The 13,504-nt window shown below is 48.0% G+C and overlaps 1 protein-coding gene across 1 annotated transcript in view; it reads right to left on the bottom strand.

Moving 5' to 3' along the window:
• Positions 1 to 12,859, bottom strand: part of MAPKAPK2 (MAPK activated protein kinase 2) — a 36,583-nt gene extending 23,724 nt beyond the window's left edge. The window contains exon 1 of the mRNA XM_033918551.1: positions 12,565 to 12,859. Coding sequence (XP_033774442.1) covers positions 12,565 to 12,720 — 156 coding nt within the window. The 5' untranslated portion in view covers positions 12,721 to 12,859. The remainder of the gene's footprint in view (positions 1 to 12,564) is intronic.
• Positions 12,860 to 13,504: the final 645 nt, after the last annotated feature.

Below are 13,504 nucleotides of genomic sequence, written 5' to 3'. Positions count from 1 at the left end.
TATAAAACTTGGTGAAAGTAGGATGGAACGACCAAGTCACCGCAAGGCAAATCTCATCTGAAGGAATAGTCCTGGCTTCAGCCCAGGAAGAGGCAATCAGCAATCCCTATCATTGAATGCGCTCAAAGTGCAAAGGGAGGCTGCCTACCGCAGGCAATGTAGCAGGAAAAAAATAACTGACCCGATTCATCTTGAAATGGAAGCAGTCTAAAGTCATTCATAACCTCCAAGTAACGCAAAATCGCCCTCCTGACATCCAGCAACTTCAGGACTTTGTCCTTTTTAGAATTTGAGGGCTAGAAAGCTGAAGGGGAGAGTGTGGCACAGTGGTTAATGCTACAGCTTCAGCACCCTGAGGTTGTGGGTTCAAACCCACGCTGCTTCTTGTGACCCTGGGCAAGTCACATAATCCCCCCATCATGTTCCTATGTCCAGTCTGCAATCCTGTTGATCCTTAAGCCACTACACCCTCTCACTGGGAAGGGATGTGCGCTTGGTCACCTGAGCCACCAGAGATTCAACTTTTGGCAAAGCAAACATTTGCTGAACTCCTGATCCATAGGTATAGCATGGACATTGCTTTTGCCACTTTAAGGGAGCCTTTCAGGTTCTCACAGTGCTCAGAAATCAGAACATTCACATCCAGGTGCTGGGAAAAGATGGTGGTCTGAGAGTGAACCCCGCTTAGAGAACAGTGGGAAGTAGATAAGAGGATCAATTTTGAGCTCCTTCAGAGACTCAAAGAGCAGATCCGTCAGAGTACAACAGCCTGCGAACTGAGGGGTCCTTGCCCTGATTTGCAGCAGCACAAACCCTGATCCACTTCGCCCAGTGTCGCATTCTCACTGACCAAGGCATCTCCAGATCATCCTCAGGAACCCCGTCCGACCAGGTCTCCGTGGAGAAGCAGAAGCTGGAATACAGGGAGGCTGCACAAGTGGTTGCTGTCCAGCTGACCTAGAAGGCACTGTGGCGCTGTCGACATAAGCAAGTTCACAAAGTCAAGCGCAAAGGGCATAGAGGACCGAGAGCCCCCTTCAAGAGGAGGGTTAGAGCCATCAGAACCTTTAGTAGGCACTGGTACTACATTCCAGGATCCCGAAGAGGGTAAAATTGCCCCTTATTCATCCCAATAGTCGTTTGGCAGCATCAATAAGATAGTCTAAACCAAGGTTCTCGCCTCCCCAGCATGCGCGGCAGAACACGCAGCACAAGGCGCTCTTTGGATGCTCAAGATCGACTGGGATGGACTCCTCAGGCTGTTCTACCCCCTCTGTCATGCCAGTTTTACGCTGGATGGATGGCCGAGGAGCATCCATGTACTGAATGCTGCGGCGCACGCAAGGGAGGGGGCGGGAGCTTTGGGCTTAGCCTCCTCAGAGTCCTCTAGGTCTGGGGATTTGCAGTGGTAGGGAGAAAATCCCTCCTGGAAGGCACAAAATGAAAGCGCACGGACACGGGGGCCCAGAAGCCAGTCTATAGTCCTTCATAAGAATAGCCTTACTGGGTCAGACCAATGGTCCATCAAGCCCAAGTAGCCCGTTCTCACAATGGCCAATTCAGGTCCCTAGAACCTGGCCAAAACCCAAGGACTAGCAACATTCCATGCAAACAGTGGCTTCCCCCATGTCTCTCTCAATAACGGACTATTTGCTTTTCCTCCAGGAGCTTGTCCAAACCTTTCTTAAAACAAGCTACACAATCTGCTCTTACCACAACACTTTAAATGCTTGTATTGTTCGTAGCTGCTTGCCAAGAAGGCTGATCTGGAATAAAGTGGTTAAGAAGGAAATTTTGAATAATTCAACCAGAACCAGAAGATATCTGAATCTAGGGCAAAGCACCATATATGGAATTTGTTCTTAACCACTAATTATTTTAGAAAAGTGGAAAATTTTAAGAACATAAGAGTTTCCATACTGGGACAGACCGAAGGTCCATCAAGCCCAGTATCCCATTTCCAACAGTGGCCAACTCAGGTCCCAAGTACCGGGCAAGATCTCAAGGAGAAAAATAGATTTTATGCCGCTTATCCTAGGAATAAAGCAGTGGATTTCCCTCCAGTCAGTTTCCAAAGTGAAGAGAGTCTGACCTTAGAGTCACTTACAGCTCTGTTCAAAGTAGATGGAAGCGCCATCATGGCAGCTAGGGAAGCCGATGCCAGTGTAACATCACAGGTACCTAGCTAACACCAGCCACTGACAGTGCAGCACTGCTCATCCTCCAGCACGCCCCCACCCACCCGAGATCCCTCCACTGTATATGTTCAGACAGGCAAGCATGGTAGTGCAGAGGTAGGAGCAAATGGGAAAGAACTTGGGATATGCGATTCCACACCCTGCAGCCTGTCTGCCAGATCAATATTTTCCTTATTTGGGAATCTGTCCAAAAACCTGGAATTTTATTTTTTTTTTGGGGGGAGGGTTGTGGCAGGGGTAGTGTTTAACACTAGGGAACTTTCTTTACAGTCATGGGGAGGTCAGTCAGACTTTTTAAGTAGAGGGGGGCTTACCTTTTTGGGTCTGGGATGGGGGAGTCACGTCAGGCTGCTAGACTCCCAGGGATGGGTTACCAATACGCACTGCTGTTAATTTTTTTTTTAAGCCCTGCTTCCTGTCGGTGTGTGACCAATCACCACTCAAGAACTAACAGGAAGGGCAAAATTTTGCAATGAGCTGCAGATTACTGATGCAGTTTAAATGGCAGTAATTTGTTATGTTCAATGATTACTGAATCCTGGTGGGTTTTGGGTTTTTTTGTAGTAACCAATTTAAAGCTGTAAAGCTTTCTGCAACAGGCCTTACGTTTGTACCCAACAATAAAGGGTTCAGCAACTTGTCTGAAGGTCGCACAGAACTACAGGGGGCTTCCCTGGTTCTCAGCCCACTCTGCTCTACCCATTAGCACCCAAAACCAGTTTGAAAGATCACAAGCAGACCTTCACAGCATTGATCCAAGACACATCAGGAACAGTTTGTCCCAGTTCAGCAGGGCTCCTTACCCATAGGCTTGCAACACTTCACTGCCTGGGGCAAGCCTTGGGAAAGACAAGCAAGGCTAACCACCCACAGGCACCCCGACTTATGTAACAGCACCAGAGACCAGCTGTCGGATGAATCGAGCCGAGACGGAGCTACAGGTCTAAAAAGCCTGAGCTATTTTCTATTTCTGCCGTCACGTAGCACAGAAATAAACCTACAGCTGACAGCACAGAATGAATCAGGTCACAACAGAACCAGTGAAGCCTGTTTTCCCTCCCGTTTCCTGTGTCAAGGAATTAATCACTAGTAATTTATGGAGCGATGCTGAGGCCTCATTCACGTTCCCCCAAGTCGGCCAAACTTTTCAACAACTTGCCTTACATATAAGGATGGGAGTACAGCGTTAATACTCGTGAATTACCAGCAGGTAAAAATATCAACCCCCCACAAATACGCTTTTTGTAGTATTAAATAAAAAATGTTTTCATACAGGTTGGGGCAGAAGCAGCAGCTGTGCACATCAGAGCTATAAGCACAAAAATATGCCAAAACCAGTCATCAAACAGGTCTCTAGTGTCGGATCAATACAGCCGGCAGCACAGAGGACACTACATTTTAAGGGCAAAGACGGTCCTGTTCCTGATACAGCCATAAGCATCACCATGACAAGAGGCAATTTGGGACCACTTTTTGGCAGCAGTACATATGAGGGGTAGAACAAACCAACACTATCCGGCCATAATAGCCTTTCAGCATTCTAGAAATAATATAGTTTGCGCAGTCCAAATTACACATGTTTAGAGAAAGTAACAGATCAGATGTACATCAGCTTTTATAATTCAGTATACAATGCTGCTGCTACTACCGTGTTTCCCTGAAAATAAGACAGTGTCTTATATTAATTTGGGGTCCAAATAATGCACTAGGACTTATTTTCGGGGTAGGTCTTATTTTTTTTCATGTACATGATCATCTCTCCCTTCCTCAATTCTTCATCTTTCCTTTCTCTCGTCACCTTCTCCCAATCCGAGAACTTCCCATTTATGCCCACCCTCTGCAATCTGTTCTCCAGCCATTTGCCTATCCATCTTAGTATATCCCCTTCTATTCCATGGCTTTGTAGTTTCCTCAGAAGCCTTGCGTGTGGGACCTTATCGAACGCTTTCTGGAAGTCCAAGTTTATTTTTTACTTGAAATACATGGTCAAGTCACATTATTCTGACCACTGCCTACCTCAGCCAATGAACGAACGCATGTCTCATGTGCCGACTTCGTGTGTACATAAGGTGCGATGTCTGCAAGCTGCCAACATAGCAACCATGCTTGTCGTGGGGGAGGGGGCGGGGCGATTTATCAGACATTGAAAAAAAGGCACAATCATCTGCTACCAGGTCAAGGGCACAGCATTTCAGAAACAGCAGAGTTTGGGAACTGTTCACTTGTTGCTGTGGTTAACGTGTACCATAAGCAGATGAAAGGAACCTTTAAAACGACATAAGAATTGCCACTGCTGAGTCAGACCTGTGGTCCATCATGCCCAGCGGCTCTCTGGTCTAAGATCAGCACCCTAACTGAGACTAGCCCTACCAGCGCACGTTCTTGTTCAGCAGAAACTTGTCTAACTTTGTCTTGAATCCTTGGAGGGTGTTTTCCCCTATAACAGCCTCTGGAAGTGCGTTCCAGCTTTCTACCACTCTCTGGGTGAAGAAGAACTTCCTTACTTCCTTACGAGGTAGTAACTGAGGGACAGCATGAGCCATCGACATGGCAGGTGAACGTCAGCTGCGTAGGTTGGTATGGGCCAATTGGCATGCTACCATAGAGCAACTTTCTATCCAATATGAAACAGGGGGCTTCCACATGTATGTCCAAAACAACTGTGCAGTGAACCCTGTTGCAAAGGGGGCTCTGCAGCAGACTACTGGTGACTGCACTCATCTCATGAGCATTCCTTGCAAAAAAATAAAACAGCTGCAATTTGCACAGGAGTATTGACAGGTTTGGACAAGTTCCTGGAGGAAAAGTCCATAGTCTGTTATTGAGAAAAGACATGGGGGAAGCCACTGCTTGCCCTGGATCGGTAGCATGGAAAGTTGCTACTCTGGGGATTCCGCATGGTCTTAGAAACATAGAAAACATAGAAAAAAGCGGCAGAAAAGGGCTATAGACCACAAAGTCTGCCCATTCCAAGTATCCCCCCCCCCTGAGTTTACTCCCTTAAAGATCCCACATGAATATCCCATTTTCTCTTAAAATCCGTCACGCTGCTGGCCTTTATCACCTGGAGTGGGAGTCTGTTCCAATGATCCACAACTCTCTCGGTGAAGAAATACTTCCTGAAGTCGCCATGAAACTTCCCTCCCCTGATTTTCAGTGGATGCCCTCTGGTGGTCGAGGGTCCCATGAGCCAGAAGATATCATCTTCTGACTCGATGCGTCCCGTGATATACTTATATGTTTCAATCATATCTCCCCGTTCTCTTCTTTCCTCAAGTGAATACAGCCGCAATTTCTTTAGTCTTTCTTCATACGTGAGATCCTTGAGCCCCAAGACCATCCTGGTGGCCGTTTGCTGTACCGACTCGATCCTCAGCACGTCCTTTCGGTAGTGTGGTCTCCAAAACTGAACGCAGTACTCTAAGTGAGGCCTCACCATGGCTCTGTACAACGGCATCATAACTTCAGGTCTCCTGCTGACGAAACCTCTGCGGATACACCCCATCATTTGTCTTGCCCTGGAGGAAGCCTTCTCCACTTGATTGGCAACCTTCATGTCCTCGCTAATGATCACTCCTAGATCGCGTTCCGCTGTGGTCCTAACCAAGGTCTCACCATTTAGTATATAAGTTCTACGCGGGTTTCTCTTTCCCAGGTGCATTATCTTGCATTTTTTAGCATTGAAGCCTAGCTGCTAAGTAGTTGACCATTGTTCTTGCTTTGGGCGTTTGGGATTTGGACAAAATTTTGGTCAAAAATGTGGTATAAGATAGCATGTCCTGGCAGTCTGGGCAACACGATGGCCTTGGTGTCCTGATACGACGATTTTTTAAAAAAGAAAAATTTTTAGACGTATTTTTAAAAAATAGGCATTTTTCCACTGTCAACTTTGGGCATCATAGAAAACATAGAAGATGACGGCAGAAAAGGGCTACAGCCCATCAAGTCTGCCCACTCTGCTTACCCACCCCCTGTCTATGCCCTAATGACCCAATTTCCTTATCTTGACCCTCGTAGGGATCCCACATGGGTATCCAATTTATTCTTAAAGTCTGGCACGCTGTCTGCCTCGATCACCTGCACTGGAAGCTTGTTCCAATGATCAACCACTCTCTCTGTGAAGAAATACTTTCTGGTGTTGCCATGAAATTTTCCGCCCCTGAGTTTGAGCGGGTGCCCTCTTGTGGCCAAGGGTCCCTTGAGAAAGAAAATATCATCTTCCACTTCGACACGTCCCGTGAGGTACTTAAATGTTTCGTCATGTCTCCCCTCTCCCTACGTTCCTCGAGAGTGTAGAGCTGCAATTTGTTCAGTCTCTCTTCGTACGAGAGACCCTTGAGCCCCGAGATCATCCTGGTGGCTGTCCGCTGAACCGATTCAATTCTGTGCACATCTTTACTGTAATGTGGCCTCCAGAATTGCACACAGTACTCCAGATGAGGTCTCACCATGGCCCTGTACAACGGCATTATGACTTCAGGCTTTCGGCTGACAAAACTTCTATTGATACAACCCAATATCTGTCTTGCCTTAGATGAAGCCTTCTCCACGTGATTGGCAGTTTTCATGTCTGCACTGATTACTCCTAAATCTCGTTCTGCTGAAGTCCTAGTTAAAGTTTCTCCGTTCAAGAAGTACGTCCTGCATGGATTTCCGCTTCCGAGGTGCATGACCTTACATTTCTTAGCATTGAAGCCTAGCTGCCAGGTTGAGGACCAACTTTCCAATGTAAGCAGGTCCTGCGCCATATAATTCTGTAAACTGCATTCACTTACTATATTACATAGTTTGGCGTCATCGGCGAATAGTGTTATTTTACCTTGAAGCCCTTGAGTCAGATCCCCTATGAATATGTTGAAAAGGAGTGGACCCAGGACCGAGCCCTGCGGCACTCCACTGGTCACCTCCGATGTTTTAGAAAGGGTACCATTAACCACCACCCTCTAAAGTCTGCCACTCAGCCAATTATTGACCCATGCAGTTAGTGTCTCTCCTAACCCCATCGATTCCATCTTGCTTAGCAGCCTGCGGTGTGGGACACTGTCAAAAGCTTTACTGAAGTCCAGGTACACGACGTCCAAAGACTCTCCCAAGTCCAACTTTCTTGTTACCCAGTCAAAGAAGCTGATGAGATTGGATTGGCAGGACCTACCCTTGGTGAATCCATGCTGACTGGGATCTCGAAAATTCCCTCCATTCAAGATCGTGTCCAATTTGCTTTTAATTAGTGTTTCCATGAGTTTGCACACTATTGATGTGAGACTCACCGGTCTATAATTCGCAGCCTCTGCCCTGCAACCCTTTTTATGCAGAGGAACGACATTAGCTAATTTCCAGTCCAGGGAGAGATTGAATAGCTCAGCCAACGGTTTCGCCAGGACATCGCTCAATTCTCTGAGCACTCTTGGGTGCAAATTGTCTGGTCCCATGGCTTTGTTCACCTTGAGTCTTGCCAGTTCACTGTAAACTTCACCTGGTGTGAACTGAAAATTCTGAAACGGGTCTTCTGTGTTTGTGTTGCCTTCAACTGGGGACCGTGTCCTGGTGCCTCACAGGTGAAGACAGAGCAGAAGTATTCATTCAGTAGTTCGGCTTTATCGGAATCTGCTTCCACGTAACTTCCGTCCGGTCTTCTAAGGCGTACTATCCCGCCTATGTTCCTTTTTCTGTCACTAATATACCTGAAGAAGGATTTGTCCCCCTTTTTAATGTTTTTTGCCAGAATTTCTTCCACTCGAAGTTTTGCCTCCCTAACTGCCATTTTGACCGCTGTAGACCTGGTCCTATATTCTACCTTTGCCTCTCGTTTCTCCGTGCGCTTGTAGGAGAGAAACACTTTTTTCTTCTTAATGAGGTGCGAGATCTCCGCAATGAACCATTGGGGTTTATTGTTTCTTTGTCGTTTATTTACTGATTTTATGAAGCGGCTAGTTGCTTCATGTATGGTTGATTTCAGTGTTAACCACTTAGCTTCTACATCATCGGTCTCCGCTTGGTCCCGCAGCATCCAATGGACGAAATCTCCCATGCGTGCGAAGTCTGTGCCCCGGAAATTGAGTACCTTTGTTTTCGTGTTTGATCTAGGGAAGCCTTTCCTAAGGTTGAACTATACTATGTTGTGGTCGCTGGAGGCTAGCGTATCTCCTACTGAGACCTCTGAGACGCTTTCCCCATTGGTGAGGTACAGGGGGAAGGTAAAATGAAGGGAGAAGAGCTGCTGCTGGACAGGGGAACCAGGGAAGGGGTGCTGCTGGATAGGGGGAAGGTAAAACGAAGGGAGAAGAGCTGCTGCTGGACAGGGGAAGCAGGGAAGGGGTGCTGTTAGACAGGGGAGGTAAAAGGAAGGGAGAAGGCCCACTGCTTGGCAGCGGGAGCAGGGAAGAGGTGCTGCTGGACAGGTGGGAGGTAAAACGAAGGGAGAAGAGCTGCTGCTGGACAGGGGGAGCAGGGAAGGGGTGCTGCTAGACATGGGGGAGGTAAAAGGAAGGGAGAAGGGCTACTGCTGGACAGGGGGAGCAGGGAAGAGGTGCTGCTGGACAGGGAATAGGTAAAATGAAGGGAGAAGAGCTGCTGCTGGACAGGGGGATCAGAGAAGGGGACACGGGGGAGGTAAAAGGAAGGGAGAAGGACTACTGATGGACAGGGGGAGCAGGCAAGGGGTGGTGGTTGACAGCCGAGGAAAGAGAGAGACAGAAAGAAAGAAAGACAGACAGAAAGCGGCCAAGGAGAGAGAGAGAGAGAAAGACAGACTCACATATCTATTCTAGCACCCGTTAAATGTAACGGGCTTAAAGACTAGTTTCTATATATTCACCTTTCTGACTTTGTGCACTTTTAAAAGTTAACTCATTGTTAATTCCTGGTTGTTGGCCAGCTCCTCTAATTGTGATTCGCACTAGACTGAAAGGTATGTTGCGGAATAGATAAATTGTTCTGTTGCAGTCTTGGAAAGCAGTAGCCATCTGTCAACCATGTGCATAAAGCAACAGAAAACACCTTACCCTAAGCCATGCAACCTCCCCCCCCCAACCCCGCATCCCCCTCTCAAAATAGTTTGGACACCTTCAGAGAGGTCCCTGCCCTCTTATAAGTCACAAATGCAGCATAAGCATGCGCCAGGGCCCATACTGTATGACAAGCATCACAAAACACCAAGATGCCTCTGAAAAGAAATATGCATGCCACCAGCAAAATTACACAGTAGGAATTCCAGACCTATGAGCTCAGTAATAGAACCAGAATGTGAGCCACTATTTAACTCCCAGAAAGAAATTAAGCGTCCCAAAAGTATCCATATTAAAAAACCAAACAGCAGCCTCTGAGCCTGGAATGCAGTGACGCCAACAGGGCTCTCGCCAGCCTCACTTATGAGGTCACGGAAACAGCCTTGGCCACATCGCTAAGACACATGCTCAGGACGGCTCTGCTGTGACTCAAACGTTCTTTCCAAGTCAATAGCTTTGCAGAACACAATTGTTTACACGTGACAAGTGTTAAAGAGAGACAGAACACTGTATGGAACGGTTCAATTGTGCCACAACATACCTGTGGCACCATCAGCACCTCTTTCTCACCACAAAAAAAAAAAACAAATACACAGGAGAATCTTACGATAAAAAAAATCCTGAACGTACCAAATCAGATGGGATCATGTGACCCTAAACGGAACAAGCTGCTGGCCCTCAAACACACACACACCTACAATGAGCTAAAGGCAGCAAAGTCCATTCACTTCCCTTTTCACAAACAGACTGCTAGCATCAAACCAGATACGCCAGATTGTGGGGGTGTGGACCAAGATAAAGGAGCACCCATCGCTCACTGTGTGCTCAGCTTCGGCAAGCCGCACACAATAGGACCCTACTATACTATACAACAAAAGCTGTGTGTGTTGTGAAAAACCTGTTTTGGTACATGTTTGGTAACACAACATTCGTTTTACCGTGAAACCCCTCATTACAACCGACTCCTTATAATTACCGTCACTGTTGACCGTACCCTAGCCATCCAAATGGAACAACTGGTAAAGCAAGTACCAACGGAAAACACAAGCGGCTTCAGTCTCTGCTTGAAAAAGCTGAACTCGGTCCAGAGTCCACATTATTTCGGCATCTGAAACCTGCTAATCTTAGGCCAATGCCTCGCAGTCAGACACAATCTCACACCCGCCCAATAACCAAGAAGAAACTGAACACACTTCTCCCTCCGGATTAGCTGTGATAGGGGATTAACATTTAAAACAGTTATTCGCGGTTCTGTTATTTGCTGTTTTCTATTAAAAACCATTGTGAATAGGGTGAAACCGCGAATAACATGGTGGGAGGCCTGATCTGTTCCTGAAGGAGAGGCAAAACACGGCGAAGAAAGTGCCGGGAATCGGCAATTTCTCTATGCAAGCTGATATAATTTGGGGGAGGGGAGGAGGAACCAGCAACCTAAAAACTGTGAATAATCGAAACCGTGAATATGGAGGGAGAAGTGTAGGACTTTTCTAATTTCACTTCTAGGAATTGCTTACTCTACTAGCCAGTGGCGTATACTGGAAGAGGTTAGTTGTGTTCATAAACCAGCTAAATACTACTACTATTAATAATTATTTCTATAACACTACCAGACATATGTAATACTGTACAGAGTACAGTCCCTGCTCAAAAGAGCTTACAATCTAAACAGACAAGAAGAAAGAGCACAGAAATGCTCCTGGCACTTGATTCCATGGGTTCTAGGGACTGTGTCTTACACGTTGAATGTACAGCGCCGAGTAAGCCTTTCAGCGCTATAGAAATGATAAATAGTATCGTAGTAGTAATAGTTATGGTTTCTTTTGAGATACCTACAAAAAAGTCATCTAAGCATTACCTGGAAAAAAAAAAAAGTGAGCAACTCTCGTATGAAGGAAAGACTAATGAGGTTAGGGCTCTTCAGTTTGGAAAAGAGACGGCTGAGGGGGAGATACGACTGGTATAAAATGGGTTCAAGCGGTCAATTTTTTATTCCATCAAAAATTACAAAGACCTGGAAACACTTGATTTTATAGGGAAATACTTTTAAAACCAATAGGAGGAAATATTTTTTCACTCAAAGAATAGTTAAGGTATGGAACGCATTGCCAGAGGTTGTGGTAAAAGCGGATAGCGTAGCTGGTTTTAAGAAAGGTTTGGACAAATTCCTGGAGGAAAAGTTCATAGTCTGTTATACTCTTGGGGGTTCTAGAATCTTTGGGGATTCCGCCTGGAACGTTGATACTCTTGAGATTCCTACTGGAACGTTGCTACTCTTTGGGGATTCCGCCTGGAACGTTGCTACTCTTTGCGGTTTCCTCCTGGAACGTTGCTACTCTTTGGGGTTCTAGAATCTTTGGGGATTCTGTCTGGAACGTTGCTACTCTTTGCGGTTTCCTCCTGGAACGTTGCTACTCTTTGGGGTTCTAGAATCTTTGGGGACTCCGCCTGGAACGTTGCTACTCTTTGGGGATTCCGCCTGGAACGCTGCTACTCTTTGGGGATTCCGCCTGGAACGCTGCTACTCTTTGGGGATTCCGCCTGGAACGCTGCTACTCTTTGGGGATTCCGCCTGGAATGCTGCTACTCTTTGGGGTTCTAGAATTTTCAGGGATTCCGCCTGGAATGTTGCTACTCTTTGGGGTTCTAGAATCTTTGGGGATTCCGCCTGGAACGTTGCTACTCTTTGGGGTTCTAGAATCTTTGGGGATTCCGCCTGGAACGTTGCTACTCTTTGGGGATTCCGCTTGGAACGCTGCTACTCTTTGGGGATTCCGCCTGGAACGCTACTACTCTTTGGGGATTCCGCCTGGAACGTTGCTACTCTTTGGGGTTCTAGAATCTTTGGGGATTCCGTCTGGAACGTTGATACTCTTGGGGTTCTAGAATTTTCAGGGATTCCACCTGGAACGTTGCTACTCTTTGGGGTTTCCTCCTGGAACGTTGCTACTCTTTGGGGATTCCGCCTGGAACGTTGCTACTCTTTGGGGATTCCGCCTGGAACGTTGCTACTCTTTGGGGATTCCGCCTGGAACGTTGCTACTCTTTGGGGATTCCGCCTGGAACGTTGCTACTCTTTGGGGTTCTAGAATTTTCAGGGATTCCGCCTGGAACGTTGCTACTCTTTGGGGTTCTAGAATCTTTGGGGATTCCGCCTGGAACGTTGCTACTCTTGGGGTTCTAGAATTTTCAGGGATTCCGCCTGGAACGTTGCTACTCTTTGGGGTTCTAGAATCTTTGGGGATTCCGCCTGGAACGTTGCTACTCTTTGGGGTTCTAGAACCTTTGGGGATTCCGCCCGGAACGTTGCTACTCTTCTAGAACCTTCGGGGATTCCATTTCGAGGGCCGAGGCCTCCGCCTTACCTTGAGCGCGTACTTGGTGCCGCTGCTCTTGCTGTAGATCTCCAGCACGCGGCCGTTGATGCCGAGGCCCAGCACTTGGCTCGTCACCTTGTAGTCGTCCGTGATGGCGTTCTTCTTCACGGGGGGCCCGGGGGGGGCCGGCGCCAAGTGCGACATGGGCTCGCTCCGGCTCTCCGGGCTCGCTCCCGGCCTCTCCTCTGGGCCTCCGACGGCCGCCTCACGGGCTGAAAGCGACGAGCGCGGCGCCGCTTCCCTTCGCCTCCGACCCAGTGCGCGTGACGTCACCGGCCGCCGCTCTTAAAGGCGACGCGAGGGACGTCCTTAAAGGGGAGGAAGCGCGACGGAGCCCAGTCCCGCCTCCCGATGACCTGAACGCGCTGGGGGTGGAGCCTCCCTCTGGCTCGCGCCCTTTTCCCCACAAGCTGACACTCCACTCTTAAAGAAAACAAAACGAAGTCAAGGGATACCTTTTTATTGCCCTGACTAGAGCCAGTGGTGCCCCCTGTTCCTTCTTCTCTGCCCTCCTCACCACCCCATGCTCCTACCGTGCCCCCCCCCCACCCCCTTATTTCTTCAAATCTTCGCCAGCGCGAGCAGCTTTTCTGGCCTGCTGCTCATGCTGGCTTTCCCTCTGATGTCACTTCCTGTTCCCAAGACCCAGAAGTGACTTCAGAGGGAGCCAGGCCGGCGCTCCTCGTGCTATCGAAGATTTTACAGAGCTACGGGGGCAGGGAAAGGAGGGCGTGAGCATGGTGTGGGGGTGAAGAGGTGACAACACCCAGGGGGTCCACCTCCCCGCTCGCCCTTACTATGCCACTGACTAGAGCAGGGGTAGGGAACTCCGGTCCTTGAGAGCCGAATTCCAGTCGGGTTTTCAGGATTTCCCCAATGAATATCCTGAAGGGCATAGACAGGGACAGATTCTTCAGACTGTGGGGAA

The sequence above is a fragment of the Geotrypetes seraphini genome, chromosome 13, assembly GCF_902459505.1.
Source record: "Geotrypetes seraphini chromosome 13, aGeoSer1.1, whole genome shotgun sequence".
NCBI classification, from domain to species: Eukaryota; Metazoa; Chordata; class Amphibia; order Gymnophiona; family Dermophiidae; genus Geotrypetes; species Geotrypetes seraphini.
The sequence above is the reverse complement of the archived record's forward strand: the minus strand, read 5'-3'. Positions and strand labels throughout refer to the sequence as shown.